Raw genomic sequence first — 18735 nt, 5'->3', positions numbered from 1 at the left:
CATCTGTACTGAAAAAAACTATCATTGCGCAACAGAAATTCTATTAATATCACAGTAAATAGGTACTCTATTTCATTTGATTCCTACTTTTATTGTGTAAAGCAACACTACACTTCATTTTTATCAATAAGAATTAAAAATTATATATTTAATACATTAAGTAACTATAAAGTGCTTATCTATTTGTATTATCATTCTGCACTTTTCTTAACTTTCCCACATTTCTATAAAATGTCGAAGAGTGCTTAAATGGTCGTCGTCGTTTATTATTATTTAATTCGCTCATATTTAAATGATTCAAAGCAACCAGTCCACAACTTCACAAGACAGTTTGAGAAACCTTCGTATTTCAGATTGTCATTTGCGGATACATTGGTTTAGGAGCAGTTCGGTAATCAGACCTACACATGTGTGTACAAATTCTGTCAATGTCACTGTCAGAAACCGTTCTGACAGTGACAATGACAGCCACAAATTCGTCCACATGTTGTTACCGTTATGTGTGCAAACGTCGACTAATAAAGTGTCGTTAAAAGTCATTCTGACAGTGACATTGACAGCCACAAATTCGTACACATTTTGTTACCGTAACGAGTGCACACGACGACTACATTTTGTTATTGTATCAATACGGTCGCATTGTTTGCACGACGTTACCACGCGTTATGTCACATTTGACAGTTAGTTACTGATTTGAAGATTTTGCGACTGAAATGGTTGTATGGGGATACGCCGCTGGCTCTGTCGCGCCAATATGCAAGCGCGATAGAGATAGATATCTACTAGCGCTTCGTTTCGTAAGCGTTTCGTGAGCGTTTGTGCCCTTCGGCTAGCCACCCGGACCGCTCCCGCGCCCCGCGCGTTCTCCCCGTTCGTCCCCTAGCTTTGACAAACGTAAAACAGGTATTCAAAACTTAAATCTAATTGCGTCGCTCACATATACCTACCATTAATATTATAGGTATTCATGGCTGATATGGAGATACCTGCATAACCTGATACCTGCAACAGACTGTGTTAATTTTAAACGAGTGTGATGTTGTCAAAGCGGGCCCCAGGCCCCATGAGCCGTAGCAAATGCCGGGATAACGCAAGGGGGATGATGAAATCAGTGTAACGATCTTGACTTTGTTTGCTAGGTTAAAATTCTACTTTAGCAATGAGACTAGTAGTAGTAGTAGTAGTAGTAGTAACTCTTTATTGTACAAAAACACATTAAAAATAACATACATTGAGATGTGAAGTACAAAGGCGAACTTATCCCTTAGAGGGATTTCTTCCAGCTAGCCTTTGAGTAAATGAGAGGAAAGAGTTAAAGAGGGTAACAAAATCTAATAGCAATTTGTACAATAAGGTACCATAAAGACAATGGATAAAAATATATATGTTATGGACCAAGTGATTAATAAGGGCATTATGTATAATGCCCGGACATTATGAATAATGCCTAGCTGTATTGGGCAAAGTGATTAATTATTGTGTAGACGCCATTTTTTATTACATTGCCCGGTCATTATGATACTGCTATGTGATCGTTGGGCAATTTGATAATAAGTTTAACAGGTTTGTTTAAACGCCATTTTTTATCATATTGCCCGGTCATTATGATAATGCTACGTGATCGCTGGGCACTTTGATAAAAAGTTTTAACAACTTTGTCTAAACGCCATTTTTTATCACATTGCCCGGTCATTATGATACTGCTACGTGATCCTTGGGCAATTTGATAATAAGTTTAACAAGTTTGTCTAAACGCCATTTTTTATCACATTGCCCGGTCATTATGATAATGCTACGTGATTAACGTGATCGTTTGGCAATTTGATGGTAAGTTTAACAAGTTTGTCTAAACGCCATTATTTATCACATTGCCCGGTCATTTTGATAATGCTACATGATCGTTGGGTAATTTGATGGTAAGTTTAACAAGTTTGTCTAAACGCCATTTTTTATCACATTGCCCGGTCATTATGATACACATGATCGTTGGGAAATTTGATAATAAGTTTTTTAAGTATACTGAGTGGTTCCTAACAAATAATGAAATGTAAATTGTGCTTCTTTCATGAGGATAGGTACTTTTGTTGAGTAGACTTGAACAATTAGTAGTTTTTCGATTTTTTTAATACAAATTAAATACCTATTTCATTGTACGCCATCATCGTTTTAATTGAAGTAGACTTTAAAGTATAATAAAAATGAATACAAATTATTTTATTAAGTAGTTGATCAAATATTTAGTGGTTAGTCAGGTCAGTAAAGATGATCAAAGTTAAATCAGTTTCACAAAACGTAAGTACCTATAATTAAAAAAAAAACATATTTCAAATAGCGGTTACAGTTGGACGGGAATATAAAAAAATATTACGTCCCACTGCTTGGCACAGGTTGCTCTCTTGTGTGAGAGGTATATAGTGACTGACCGAGCATAGCTGTTCTTTTCCGGAATGCTGTTATGCAGCATCCCCCTGACCCGGGGAGGATTTAGGGGACTCTCACCTCGTGGCGCAATGGACGGATCCATTGTGAAAGAGGGGGATGAGCTTACACCGGCGTTTCACTATCTTTGCCGTTCGTACGAGTGCACTGGGAACGAGGTCATTTCACCACGGGCCGACCTCTCACTACTCAGCATAGCCTCCATTATCCCATGTTCTCGCTACATCTACAGGTCTGCAAACCTCGTTACTGCCTGGAAGGAAGCTCTTTCCGCGGCCCAACGACTGTATTCTCCCAGTGTGCTGGCCATATTGTCTGTCGAGCCACATTTGACGCTATCATTGGTCATACCTGCTAAAAAACCGGCCAAGAGCGTGTCGGGCCACGCTCAGTGTAGGGTTCCGTAGTTTTCCGTATTTTTCTCAAAAACTACTGAACCTATCAAGTTTAAAACAATTTTCCCAGAAAGTATTTATAAAGTTCTACTTTTGTGATTTTTTTCATATTTTTTAAACATATGGTTCAAAAGTTAGAGGGGGGACGCACTTTTTTTCCTTTAGGAGCGATTATTTCCGAAAATATTAATATTATCAAAAAACTATCTTAGTAAACCCTTATTCATTTTTAAATACCTATCCAACAATATATCACACGTTGGGGTTGGAATGAAAAAAAATATCAGCCCCCACTTTACATGTAGGGGGGGTACCCTAATAAAACATTTTTTTCCATTTTTTATTTTTGCACTTTGTTGGCGTGATTGATATACATATTGGTACCAAATTTCAGCTTTCTAGTGCTAACGGTTACTGAGATTATCCGCGGACGGACGGACGGACGGACGGACGGACAGACGGACGGACGGACGGACGGACGGACGGACAGACAGACATGGCGAAACTATAAGGGTTCCTAGTTGACTACGGAACCCTAAAAACTAGGCGTTTTACCATCTTTGCCATTCGTGAAAGTGCACTTTTATCGTGCCTTATGGCTAGAAGCTGGTCTGACGGACCGAAACTCTTTATTGCCCTCTCCCGATATCATCTATGGACCCTGCCTCACTAAGGCTCAAGGCGAGCTCTGCTCTGCGGCCTATATCGGACTTTTCGTTTAACTCTAAATCATCTATCATAAGAGTTTTAAATGATTCACAATTAGTTTCATAAGATTTATATTAACCGGGATATAAACCGTGATTACTTTTTTGAATTTTATTGAAGTCCCGATATTTCGACGCAGTTTCATGCATCATGATCACGGGAAACTGAAGACGGCGCGTGGATGTCAAAGTTGCAGCGGCTGCGCGGCCTTTGTTGTTCGATATGAAACTGCATACAGTTTCTTGAACAGATCGGCACGAAAGTATGCTGAAGCTACGCCAATCCAGCTATTAGCTTTGCTACATGTTTTATTATTACTCTGCCCAACAAAGGATGGGCATTATGTATAATGCTCGGGCAAAGTACAGCTATTCGGTGTGTTATTATTACTTTGCCCAACAGAGGATGGGCATTATGCATAATGCCCGAGCAAAATTCAGCTATTCGGTATGTTATTGTCACTTTGCCCAACAGAAGATGGGCAGTATGTATAATGCCCGGGCAAAATACGACTATTCGATATGTTATTATCACTTTGCCCGACAGAGGATGGGCATTATGTATAATGCCCGGGCAAAATTCAGCTACTCGCTGTGTTATTATTACTTTGCCCAATAGAGGATGGGCATTGGGCATTATGTATAATGCCCGGGCAATTTAATTATTTGAATAGTTATTATCAAACTGCCCACTCACAATGGGCATTATTCATAATGCCCGGGCATTATGTATAGTGCCCGATTTATCACTTGGTCCATAACATATACATATGTAGTTATAGGATAAACATAACTATATCACACAAAAAGGAATGAGAAAAATACACTAAGTTGAAAAGAAACATAAAATCCATACTAATATTATAAATGCGAAAGTAACTCTGTCTGTCTGTCTGTCTGTCTGTCTGTCTGTCTGTTACGCTTTCCCGCTTAAACCACGCAACCGATTTTGATGAAATTTGGAACAGACAATCTTTAGACCCTGAGACAGAACATAGGCTACTTTTTATTTCGAAAAAAAGGGATGAAGGGGTTGAAAAAGAGGTTGAAAGTTTGTATGGGATTTCTTAATTTTAAAAGATAAAACCATGAAACTTTATATTTTAGCACTTGATAAGAAATCATTGAACATCTTGATTACGGATAGGGATAGGGATAGGGTTAGGGATAGGGATAGGGATAGGGATAGGGATAGGGATAGGGATAGGGATAGGGATAGGGATAGGGATAGGGATAGGGATAGGGATGAGGATAGGGATAGGGATGGGGATGGGGATGGGGATGGGGATGGGGATGGGGATGGGGATGGGGATGGGGATGGGGATGGGGATGGGGATGGGGATGGGGATGGGGATGGGGATGGGGATGGGGATGGGGATGGGGATGGGGATGGGGATGGGGATGGGGATGGGGATGGGGATGGGGATGGGGATGGGAATGGGGATGGGGATGGGGATGGGGATGGGGATGGGGATGGGGATGGGGATGGGGATGGGGATGGGGATGGGGATAGCGATAGCGATAGCGATACGGATACGGATACGGATAATATGGGTATTGTTAGAGGGATACGGATCATCGGTCGGCGGTCTCTTACAATCAATGTGCTCTAAGACGATCGTTGTTTGCTTGCTTGAAGATTACGTTTTACCTACAGAGAAACCTAAGGATCCAAATGAAAATCTTAATGAATACTTTTATTACGCGGGCGAAGCCGCGGGTAAAAGCTAGTACATATATATAAAGCAACAAAGACTACTAAACTATATAACTATCTTAGGTACTATAGGTACCTATCAACTGACATGTATATAATATTATACTTACCATAAAATGTCTCGACGTTTAAACTTACCTTATTTAGTTAATGGAAAACTTTTATAGGTACCAACGTTCCTTAGTTTTTTTCCAGGTGCAGCAGTTTTCTCGCAATATTTTCTTTTTACTAAAGAAAATCATGATGAACTTATTTACCCCAAGAATTGCACGTTGTGGCTATAAACAAAGCGATCTAACTAAGCGTTGTTCACAAATGAAATAGAAGTCAGTGAACGAGAATAAACGAATTTACCAGAGGTTTGTTAGACAATATGGTTTACAGACGTCTGCAGCTTCAAGCTAAATTAAATGAAACAGCGATTAGGTATTCAAATAGGTACCTTCTTAAATATGTACTTGTCTAAACGAAAACAATGTCTCATTAGAGATAATGACAAGTCGAATATTGAAAGCATCATCATCATTCATTTCACATTAGGTAACCATTTTTATAAAATGTATTTACTTCTACAATTATTACCCTTTCTGATGAATCTGTGCCTTGTAAAAAGTTTGTAATTAAAAAAAACACCCAGTTCGTGTCTCGCCACAAACGAAAGGCTAGGATTTTACTTTTGGAAAACTCACTCCTGAAGAGACTAAAATACTTATAGCTTGCCTAATTTTGGTTGGGTAAGTATAATATCGTTCCTATATTTCGTATAGGTAATTGGTGGGTTGGGGGGACACCTTACACAGATCAACCTAGTCCCAAACTAAGCAAAGCTTGTACTATGGGTGCTAGGCGACGATATCTTATACTTTTAAACGAGCAATTCTTGTATTTATTTATTTATTTATTTATATATACCGACGATCTCGGAAACCGCTCTAACGATTTCGCTGAAATTTGTTATGTGGGGGTTTTCGGGGGTGAAAAATCGATCTAACTTATCCTTAGGTCCCGGAAAACGCGAATTTTCGAGTTTTCATGCGTTTTTCTTCGCGCGCCATCTCGTGTGCAGTAGTTGTACTGTTAAGACAGAATTCTTTCGGTCGATGTAAGTACTATTTATTGCAAAGACTAGATGGCGACACAGGTCAAGGCTAACACGAATAGAAAAATAAACTATTTGAGCTTTTGTGGCGAAACGCGCGCCATCTCGTGTAGAGTAGTTGTGTTGTTAAGACTGAGAATTCTTTCGCTCGATGTAGGTACTATTTATTTTTGAACTAGATGGCGACACAGGTCAAGGATACGAAACAGAACCGAGCGAAGCTCGGTCGCCCAGATATTACATACTTATATAGATAAATACATACTTATGTACATAGAAAACATCCATGACTCAGGAACATAACTTGTATCTAAATAAAGGTACTTATTTACTAAGCCATTGGACCCTCAGAGTACTCAAATAAATATGCACAAGCCTTTATTTCGTTCCAATATGTGAGATAATCCTTTGAGACGCGCTATCGTATCAAACTTGGATCCAATAAAGTTATCTCATAGTTGACGTGATTCTGCCCCACCCACCAGATCACGTGTCTCGTAATCTTAGGAAATACGGAGATAACTTCTTTAATATGATACGATCTTCAAGTAGATGTGGGAGGAGATAATAGCTAGTGAACTTTTTGGCCTCTTGGTGGATGGAAAGGATCACTCGATACTAGGTCAACGGTATTAGTTTAATGAGTGTGTGTAAAAAGGGTTCTAAAACTGAATACTAATACATTACAAGGCAAGTGCTACATCATTATTCAATAGAAGATGCTTACCTATAATTATTTTCATAAAAGTAGAAATATCTACTCCAAAGTCTTTGGTGCGATGTATCAAATTTAGAATGGACTAAATTAAAACTGGTCAGTAAGTGAATAAGAAAATAAGTAGTAGACGAACTTATCCCTAATTCGTTGATGCCTGATAAGCCATTCGATTATTTTATTACACTTTGATAGGCTTTTGCAATAAGCGGCTTAATTATTTTCAAAGCTATTCTAAAGATTATCTGTAGGAAGCAAAATATAATCTAAAGATTTTATCATTTTGTTAGTCACACATTTAGTGGAAGCCTGTCCCGTGCACGGAAATATTTTGAAAGACCATTATTAAGTTTATATACATTAAGTATATTAATATTCGACGATAACCTAAAACATATTGATAATATTATCTACACAAAATCAGTTCCTGTCCACAGCACGTTATCAGTTATCAGGTCTGTATCGATTGGATTACCATTATCATATTCCGCGTCGACAAGCTATCATCAATCATTTTGGCTTCAAATTCCTGGCTTTGACAGGGTTAGGTAATTCGTTATAGATTTTTACGGGCCATTTTAAGTTATCATCCTCCTTGCGTTATCCCGGCATTTGCCACGGCTCATGGGAGCCTGGGGTCCGCTTTGACAACTAATCCCAAGATTTGGCGTGGGCAATAGTTTTGCAAAAGCGACTGCCATCTGATCGTCCAACCCGAAGGGTAACTAGGCCTCATTGGAATTAGTCCGGTTTCCTCACGATGTTTTCCTTCACCGTGTACCTACGAGTATATTATTCCTGGAGTTTTCATTAATGCTCGTGCCCGTGTGGTGAAAGGTTATGAATTTCACCACCCCTTTTCTTCCCGTGAGTGTCGTAAAAGAACTGACCAGTCACTGTAATGTCATAATTTCATTTCCATTAAACCCCTTATTTGCCAAGAGTAGCACTGAAACTTGAGTAGTTTCTTGTACTTTGTCTACTCCTTTATGGGATACAGGCGTTAGGCGTGAGTGTTATCATTAATATTTAGCTCGAATTTTGGCAAGTTTTCCACTTGGTAGGAGTTCCCAAGGTTAAGACCCATTTTTCATCTATGCGGCGAAAAGACAGAAGTTGTATGCAGATATCGGCAAGGTTTATAAAAATGGGTATAAAATTATAAATAACGGAGTTGACGAAGGTGGCTTAGTGATGGATGTCAACTTATCTCAGTAGTTACGTATGTCGCTTTAGAATTCGCACAGTAAACCTAAACTATTGAGATCTTTAATTACCTAATGAAATATCTAACTTGAGTCAACGTCAAAAATAAGAAACTGTTAAAAAACTATGCTTGCCCACCGCATTACAAAAGGAATATCATTTACCTATGCCTATGTCTATAACTAGATTGTATAAAAAGATTCTTTATTTGGAAAAGTATTCTATGGGGACAGACACTTTTGGCGAGATGTTTCATCCACTATTTATTAGTTTTATTTCTGTGTGTTCATTGTCGAGAGTGTTAACACTGTTAACTAATAGACTTAATCCAGTATATGTACAATCATTACATTCACCGGTACACCTACTTCTCTTAGGATAAGGACCCTTCATCACTCGCGTATAAAGAAAATATCGAGGGTTCGTTACATTGGAAATGAAACGCTCGTTGAGTATTTGCCGGATATTGTCATCTCCGGAATCCCGGCTATCGTCTCTCCTGAAGAACGAAAACGTATTATTTTCCAATACCGAGGTCAATTTGTAACTTTATTAGGCTCCTTCAACGTTTGTGCTTTATTTAATTAAACACAAAATTGGCACCGAAAAATAAAAAAAAAAAGCATTAAAAATTATTACGTCAACTGTAATTTGATTGCATTATTAAAAATCAGTTCATTATTTTATAAAATTTTATTTTTCACATTAATTGCATCAACAATTATTATGATTAATGTGGCTATTCTTAATGAATGACATTTTTATCGACGAGGATGTAGGTCACTGATAATAACGATTCAGATGCGTGGACCGTTCTTACCGGATTTTTCTTACCGCAAATATGTTCACTTATTTACCTAATAAACTAACTTTAACATAACATAAATAAAATACGATTATGTCAGTTTTTGATGACCACTCTGGCCTAGCAGATATTTATTCCTGTTAAATCATAGGTTGTCTAGGTAACCACAACACAAGCCTTCTTGAGCTTACCGTGGGACTCAGTCAATCTGTGAAGGAATGTTCTATAAGTCCTATAATATTTATGTAGGTATCATGTCTTGCCGTGAAATCGTAACTTAACGTTAGATAGCGATTAACATTGCTGTAAGCATGCCAGTGCAGGGATAATACCTACTTAATTAGTCTAAATATTAGCAAATAATGTAAATTGCCGGCTAGCTGACGTAATTGCACAGCTGCAAGCCAGCAAATTGATACCCAAGAAAAACATGGCCTACTTGCCTTGTTTGCAAAAACAGCTAAGAGGATGTCGAATTACCTATACTGGTTTTAACAAGTTAATCGCCTTAGGCTTAGAACTAGAGAACGAAGGAAGATATTTCTAATAGGTACTTTTTTACACTTCATTTTTTATACCCCCTAGTAGATTCTTTGGACTAAATAACCGTAAAAATACACTACACTTACTTATACAGAGAGGGGCTTACAGATATATAATAACTCCATTTTTCTTTTTTTTTCAGTTGAAAGCGGGAGCCAGGAACATGTCCTGCATGCGCCGAAGACCAGGGACCCAATACACCGACTTCATCCTACACCATAGATAGGCCTTACAATGATTTATCAACATAGATAGTACTAGATTACCCATTATTTATATTTACCTAATAAACCTTGCTAGTGCTTCCTTAGAACCTTTCCACTGTTGCATTTATAGTCATCCACCGTTAAGTGTAACTTTAGAAGATTTTATATAAATATATAACTGCATTTGTAAGATCATATCAGAAGTTAAGTTGCCTTATAAATCTGTAAGCTTTATATAAAGTGTCGCGATGTCTCACGGGGGCGTGAAGAGTGCGAACGGGAAGGGTGCGCACGCGCCGGCGTCGCGGGAGAGTTCGGAGAGCCCGCCGCCGCCGCCAGATGGCGGGTGGGGCTGGATGGTCGTATTCGCCTCCTTCATGATACATATAGTCAGTGAGTATTTTAGCCATATTTTAGCCATATATCTATTACCGCATGAGTAAGTCCCATATCCAGGGCGACTATAGATAGTTAGGTAATATCGGATTGCTAAAAAAATAATAATTTAATCATACTATACTTCGTAACCGGAACCTTGCACCCTTCCGGAACATCGCGAGGTAATATTTACGGCGTTTCAATCCATCTCATTTCCTGTTTGTTCCACTTCCATATGATAAACATCATGTAATATGTAAACCATAATTTATCATAATAACATTGCCTGGATAAATACGTAACTGAACTAATGTAATGAAAACAAAACGCGAATCCATATCAGGGCCTGAGTTATCGCGGGGGTCAGTTAGTCACTGTCCAGAGGTCGTCGTGGTCTTGCTGTGACTTATGTACTTAGTAGGTAGAACTAATAGGGAAAATAGTTGAAGGTAAAAAGTAATGTTCAAGTTAAAAAGTTTCAATATTTCTTACCTACAATATACATATAAGCCACGGAAACTCTTAGATATAGAAGTACTTATTTAATTTGTCGCGTTGGTTCTTTGTTTTTGGGTCAAATCTTGGGAATAAAATTTGACTTTTGGGATTTGGTTTTGGGATTGTTTTAATGTCGTGATAAGTAAAAATTTTATGTATTTATACACTCAGCGATACAAGTTTAGGCATTTAAAATATTTTTAGCGGGTTATTAAGCTTAATTAGGTCGATATAACGCTCGACATCTTTCGATCCACTTCCGAGGGTATTTTTCAAAGGGTAACGACCCCGCCTTCACTCGTCTTAAATTTGAGCCTCACAGGAGTTTTAAACTTTTATACGAAATATATATTTTTAACAAATTTATTAAATCATGTGAGCTGCTAACAATCACCACGCTATCGAATTATATTATAATAAAAACGCACTGCTATGCTACGCTACACTATCGGTCAGTCAACTGTATCTATCTATCTACATTAAAATATGCGTTCTCCTCATTTTCCATAAAAAATATCTTCCATACCATAAGTTAGTGCACGAGTGGTGCAAATATCTATTTTGCTAAATCTACCTATACCTACTATCATTGCTTATCAAAGGAAATGGGGCATATGACAAAAATAAGTTATAAAGTTAGGTATACATGTATGAATTTATGATGAATACCCTTCTACCTACTCGTAAGTAATTGGTCTACTCCCTTAGCTATTAGCAGTATTTCTTTCCCTTCCGAGTTGTGATTTCTAATTTTCCGGTACTTGCCTTTAGCAGCGCAGAGTAGAGCTCGCATCTTAACACGATATTAATTTTACTACATATTTCGAGTATGTGTGAATTTTTCTCCAGGCCATCCATTGACCATTCTAGGGTTCTATAAAAATTAACATATGTACTCGTAATTGTTATCGTCCCGTCCCGGCCCGCTGTAGGTAGCAGAGTCATGAGTCACAAAAACACAATGTAAAATACACATCAATATTTCCATCTCAAAAAGCACTGAACCATAATAACAAAATATTGGCTTCCCGACACATTGTCAGATCATATTTAAGCAGAAAATAGAGTCTTTATGCTCTTTTTCGCTCCAGGGAGGGGTAACAGGGCTGTCTATTATAGTTATGTATTCTTTAGAGAACTCAGACCACTAGCATATGAGGGCCTACTGCGAACTATGTTTACTGTGTCCCCACCCTATCGCACATATGAAAAATACGTGAGAGATTACAAATATGATCGAAAAGCAACCCGTCGAAAGTGCTCCGCGATAGACCCCCTGATTTATATGTAGTCTATTACATGCAACTGAAGTCTCCTTCAATATTTATCCTGTCAACCTTTTAGGTTAACGTAATTTACTTAAGTATATTAAACACTGTCGTACATATAATCTTGAGGACTTAATGCTACTTGACATGTTAATTTTCTACAAACGTTTTAGCTCGGTTTGTTTGACGAAATGTCTGAAACAAAGCAGCCATTTACATGTAACTAATTACATCGAGTCGTGTTTAATTTTGATAAATAATAGCTGTTTGTTGTACAAGAAGGTATTTGAAACAATATTTATTTTTATTTATGTATATTTACATTTGCAGGTTTGTGTTTTATGAGTACACCTGCGTCATGAATGATTTTCTGTGTAAATATAAAATTTCACGCTTAATATAAACAAAATATTTTCAGTAGGTAACTAATTTATTTGTATTTTTTGTGTAATCATCTGTCATTTGTCTTATCAGTAATTATAATATCACGTTAAAACTTATATTTGATTTCCAATAAAATTACATGCACATTTAAAATAACTTCAGGTACATGTAAGGACATAGGTACTTACATAAATAAGTACGCCAATAAATCCAATAAAGTACCTACCTAACTGATCTGTGTCAAGACCATTTCTCAGTTCCAATAATGGAAAATTATGACATATGATATGTATGACCAAGAGACGTGGATGCTATTCGACTTGTTATCATGACAGCTCATGACAACTTTGACACATTCTGCAAACGCCAGTAAAGTAGGTGCCAGCAGCGGCTGGTCCATACAAGCCGATTCCCACCGGCTTGCCTAAAATTGATTACTAGTAAAGTACCTTAGTATTAAGGTAGGTTACTTTTTGCCCAGTGTTGCCTAGCAGAAATTTTCACCAGCCGCCACTGGTAGGTACCCTATTTATATTCATTTTTTTAATATTCATAAATACTATACCTTCCTTGCACAGCTAAACAGTGTCAAAATTTATTTCTGCCCGCGGTATTTCCGGACCGCGTACTCCCATCTTAAATACCGCCAATGCACCTCGAACCCCTCTGCTGTTTTAGGTGTCTATGGGCTCGCTTACCATCAGGCGACGTGTCTGTTCGTTCGGCTCCTATCTCATAAAAAATTTGGGTGTGTCGAAAAAATATGTAATATTGAGACCACATCCCATTGGCGAAGACATAATCTAAAGAAAAATGATGGATGCGGCCGTAGGTATAGGCCCCCATTTTGTTTGATAAGGGTGCAACAACTGTCCTGAAATATACGTCAAACGAAAAGCTCCCAGCTAAAACCCCCTTCACGTATTGAAGATGTCAACAAAGAATTTTGCACAAGGGGAATTTCGTTGGGATCGACTTTTTGACACTTTTATATATGTCTTACTTAGACTAAAACAAACAGTAAAAGCGTATATTTGTTTTTCCAAAATTGTTGTAGGTAGGTAGGTAGGTTTAACAAACATGTATCTATACCATATTTATTTTTTTAGGTATTTGATAAAACGGTTGCCATACTTACTTGCGTTTGCTTGCTTTAAATAGGTGTATTTTTTACACGATTATATTTTCACATATATAATTCAAAAATCAAAAACAAATCCATAGTTCAAAAAGAAGACTTAACAAAGTTTAGCCTCATTGGGTTTTATGAAATGTTTGTTTATACGTTGATTTTCAAACAAAACGCAAATTGGGTGGTTGGCGTTTAATGGCCGTCAATCTTCTCATTTTGTAAATCCAATTCATTCACGACAACGCCAATACGCATGGGCGTATTCAGATTTTACAAATATGGCATCAACTGTTGGTGTCTAGTACCTAGAAAGAGAATAAAAGCATCCCACTCTATTTAATTAAGTAATTGAAGTTTCAAGCAAAAAGAAGTGTAAAAGTAAAAGGTAGGGTGTCACGGACGATCTCATTTCAAAGGTACAGTAGACATTATAAGGCAACCTTGGTGTCGTCCCTTTCAAATCAAAAAGTGTGAGAAAACGAGACGACACTACGATGCTGCAAATTTTTAATTTCCACTCTTTTGCAAAGCTCTAGGTACGACCTACGATAACGACAGTAGCGCTTCAAATACTAATAACAGAAGAGACCGGTTCGATAAAAACACGTGTTTTAATCATACTTGGTCCTGTTGGCGTGGTAAGAAAGAAATGGACTGGAATTCCAATAAGATTTCAGTGACGTTTTGACAATATAAAATATGTGACGCAACCGTAAGTAGGTGCTTTTTAAGCTTAACAGAAGCGATTGTGCGCTTAATACCCGCATAATTGCCAATCAGTTGTTTGATACGTATCATAGGTACCTTTTTGCGATTATGTACCATAATCTATCAGATTTAAGCCGATTTAAATGAAGCTTATGTTATCGGCACATTTTATTACCGATATCCAGATAGGCGCCGGTAGCACAACTTTTTTTTGGTTCCCATAAACTCTTAAGTCATAATCATAATGTATAGTTTGTCCACATTTTCGTTAGTCATAATTATTTTTTTCTCAGAAACGCGTAACTTTTCAGGATTGCCAAAAAACAAACCTAACTTAACCAATCTATAGATGACCTTAAAGAAAACCCTGAAAAGTTATCCGTTTCAGAATGATGACTAATGATAATCTGGCAATCATTACATTATGACTTGTGATCATTATGTCAAAGAAAGGGATCCGGATAATATCAACTGTGTCGTTTAACTTCAAAAGTTGATAAATCCATTATGCTATAAGGTTGATTATCTTTGAGATCATATTATATTTTTTTATATAATCAACCTTATATCAGAATGGATTTACCCACTTTTGAAGTTAAGCGACACAACTATTCATTGACTGTCAGTTCACGTTGATCAAATGTTCAATATTTGAAACGAAACGACTGATTTATGAATTCCGTCATAGCAACTATTATTATTTCTTTCACCAGTATAGAATAGGTATTCTTTTAAATGTAATGAGAGCATCGGTTGGCGATATCATAAAAAATTACAATCCACTAGCAGATTCAGATTTCTTAATATGTATAGGCCATTCGCTTATCGGTCCTAAGCATATTATAGAGAACTTATGATGTGGATGTAGATAGACTTAATATATCATATGCAATGCAAATGTAAACAAACTATTTATGTGGTAGATAAGCAGGGTTGGCAACATGGCACGGCAGCGAACCTGTCAAAATTTGACATGAAGTCTATAAAATCTTATCTAGAATAACATTCTTAGACGCAGCACCACTTTTAGCAAAGTATTTATGTAGTCATGCAAAATTAGCGTAGTCATGCCATATCAGCAAGAAGTCACGTGCCTTCTGTCATTTTTGAGGGCGTGATAATGACATGAAGCTTCCGCATAATTTATATCCAGCGGCAACAATAAAGTTTAACTTATCATATCGTTATCAATTATCAAGTCGATAACCATGTCTTTTTTGTGGGCAAGTATACGAATTGGACTCGCCCACCGAGGATTACGTACAAATTTTACTTTTTTAATTTACACTTACTTGATACCCACTATACCCAGTAGTATAAGACTATATGAGCGTTTTTATTGCAAAATGGTCTTCTGGTATACTCATTGTAGGTATAAGGAATTTATATATATATGGAACACCGCATATTATTTGCCAATTTTCAGCTCATCTTAATTTTGATTGCCTAGGTAGTATGAAAAATATTTTCAGTGCATAAGGTGTTTTTACGCGTTATTGATACCTAGGTTGTTTTTTTTTTCAAGACTGAAATTTCAAATCTATTAAAGAAGAATAAGAATATTTTTACATTGTCACTGATTACTATATTATTTTTATGTAATCATTATCAATACCATTTTTTTATAAAGAAGAGACTGATTTTATGAATATATTTTAATATAACACTTTAAGTTCTCGCGCTTTGTACACATATTTAAAGTCACACACATTTTAATAATTAAAAATCGGCCAAGAGCGTGTCGGGCCACGCCCAGTGTAGGGTTCCGTAGTTTTCCGTATTTTTCTCAAAAACTACTAAACCTATCAAGTTGAAAACAATTTTTCTAGAAAGTCTTTATAAAGTTCTACTTTTGTGATTTTTTCATATTTTTTAAACATATGGTTCAAAAGTTAGAGGGGGGGGGACACTTTTTTTTCCTTTAGGAGCGATTATTTCCGAAAATATTAATATTATCAAAAAACGATTTTAGTAAACCCTTATTCATTTTTAAATACCTATTCAACAATATATTGTTTAATAGGTACGCACGTGGGCCCGCAGGTAGGCACGTGTGATATATCACACGTTGGGGTTGGAATGAAAAAAAAATCAGTCCCTAGTTTACATGTAGGGGGGGTACCCTAACAAAACAAGTTTTTTCACTTTTTATTTTACCACTTTGTCGGCGTGATTGATATACATATCGGTACCAAATTTTAGCTTTCTAGTGCTAACGGTCCTGAGATTATCCGCGGTTTGACGGACAGACATGGCGAAACTATAAGGGTTCCTAGTTGACTACGGAACCCTAAAAAAAACCTATTTAGATGTAAAACTGTTCGTTAGGCTGACATCATGACACCTGAATGTATATCTATTACCTGATAAAGCATCCATGACAACTAAAAAGTCTCACAAATTTTATCAAAAAGTTAATACAAATATGTGCAATCCGATAATCGAAGTCACATTGTTAACAAACCCTTGTCATGCTATATGATAAAAGAAAACATGACTAACGAAAAATACTTTTTTTAAACCGGTAGATTGTTTATTGAGGCATTCGTAATAGCAAACAAAGACATATATAACTCCGTATAGACAGATAAAGTATAAAAAAAATATTGGTCAAGAAACCTTGACTAATTATTGGCATTTAAAATACATTGAATTTGCTCGTAGTTAAATCAAACATCTTTTATTTATTTATTATACATTTTTCATAATAAACATTTAAGTATGCCCCAGTTTTGGCGTGTTCAACCTTTAGATGGCATTACACCTTTGGGGTACGCTCAGCTAAATAAAATAAATAAACGAATTACTCCTTGAAAAATTGAAAATGTATGGAATCACAGGCACTGCCCATAAACTGTATAGGTACCTCATTCTTGTCAGACCGCAAGCAAGTCGTGAAATTACTCACTGACGGCAAGTCAATCCAATCTGATGTGGGATACATAAATATCGGTATTCCTCAGGGTTCGTCCCTCGGAAATACCTTGTTTTTATTATTTGTGAACGACCTACCATCGAATATTGGAGCTGGCTTGCCTGTATTGTTTGCGGATGATACGAATGTATTAGTTGGTGCAAGTACATATGACCAGTTGGCTTTAAAAATTAATGATGCTTGCCACCAATTGCAGTCATGGTTTTCAGCAAATGGTCTCATACTCAATTATTCTAAGTCAAATATATTGTTATTTTCCGGTCGAAAGGTACAACCACCATCATGCATGACTAATTTTCCGATGCCCATGTGTGAACAGAGTAAGTTTTTAGGGTTCCTGATAGACAACACTCTGAATTGGAAGTGCCATGTTGACAATCTTTGTGATCGATTGGGTGGTGCGTCGTTCGCGTTGAGAAAGCTGAAGCCTCTTATCTCCGCAGAAGCCTTAAAGCAGGTGTACTTTGCGCATTTCCACTCTATCATGGCATACGGATCACTGCTCTGGGGAAACTCATCAGATACAATAAGAGTACTTATAATGCAGAAACGCGCAATACGTATACTTGCTGGTGTAAGAGACAGGCACCCATGCAGAGAGCTCTTTATTTCTCAACGTATAATGACGCACTACTCACAATATATGTTTGATATACTGTTATTTGTTAAGCAAAATATATCTCAATTTGCTCGCGTTGCCTTGGCAAACAGCTTCGAGCTACAGGCCGTCTGAGAACAGTCCCCCGTCGCATGGCACTTTCAAAAAAGAACCCGCGTGTCATCGGCCCTACTTACTTCGAACACTTACCTGCCGATCTTAGGAATGAGCCATGTGACGAAGCATTTAAGCGCAAATTGAGAAACCTTTTGTTAGATAACCCTCTGTACTCTGTAAATGAGTACATGGAATTGAATTTGTGATAGCATGCATTTGATTACACTGACTTCGGATTTTATTTCACTTGTTAATTTTATTGTGCTTTGTGTATTTCATTTCTGATTTTATTTCATTTGTTAATTTTATTGTGCTTTGTGTATTTCTCTTTGTAAATGACGATCCTTATTGGGAGAAACTATTCATTTTATTATTTTCAATTCATAATGTAATTTTTGACGATCATGATGAGAAGATAAACATAACTTTGGCATGTAACAAATTTATAGTGTAATTTTTATCATGAAATAAAGAAATCTAATCTAATCTAATATTAATAGGACATTCTTACACAGATTAACTGAGGCCCACGGTAAGCTCAAGAAGGCTTGTGTTGTGGGCACTCAGACAACGATATATATAATATATAAATACTTATATATATAGAAAACATCCATGACTCAGGAACAAATATCTGTGCTCATCACACAAATAAATGCCCTTACCGGGATTCGAACCCGGGACCGCGGCGTAGTAGGCAGGGTCACTACCGACTGCGCCAGACTGGTCGTCAAGCTAGATGGCGCTAATATTAATATTTGACATTTTAACACACATCAAGCTAAGAATATGAGCCAAATTGTCAAACCTGAAGTTCAAAAGTTTTAAGCCTGTGTCGAGAGATAGCAGTCTATGCACTGTGATTACACATTTTACTTTGACAGT

The 18735-nt window shown here is 37.0% G+C and overlaps 1 protein-coding gene across 2 annotated transcripts in view; it reads left to right on the top strand.

The window, feature by feature from the left end:
* LOC125227424 (monocarboxylate transporter 12-like) overlaps positions 1-18735 on the top strand; it is a 67781-nt gene that overhangs the window by 22908 nt on the left and 26138 nt on the right. For both annotated transcript variants that reach the window (XM_048131739.1, XM_048131738.1), the window contains exon 2: positions 9769-10225. In XM_048131739.1, coding sequence (XP_047987696.1) covers positions 10081-10225 — 145 coding nt within the window. In that variant the 5' untranslated portion in view covers positions 9769-10080. The remainder of the gene's footprint in view (positions 1-9768; positions 10226-18735) is intronic.

The sequence above is a fragment of the Leguminivora glycinivorella genome, chromosome 6, assembly GCF_023078275.1.
Source record: "Leguminivora glycinivorella isolate SPB_JAAS2020 chromosome 6, LegGlyc_1.1, whole genome shotgun sequence".
NCBI lineage: Eukaryota > Metazoa > Arthropoda > Insecta > Lepidoptera > Tortricidae > Leguminivora > Leguminivora glycinivorella.
The sequence above is the reverse complement of the archived record's forward strand: the minus strand, read 5'-3'. Positions and strand labels throughout refer to the sequence as shown.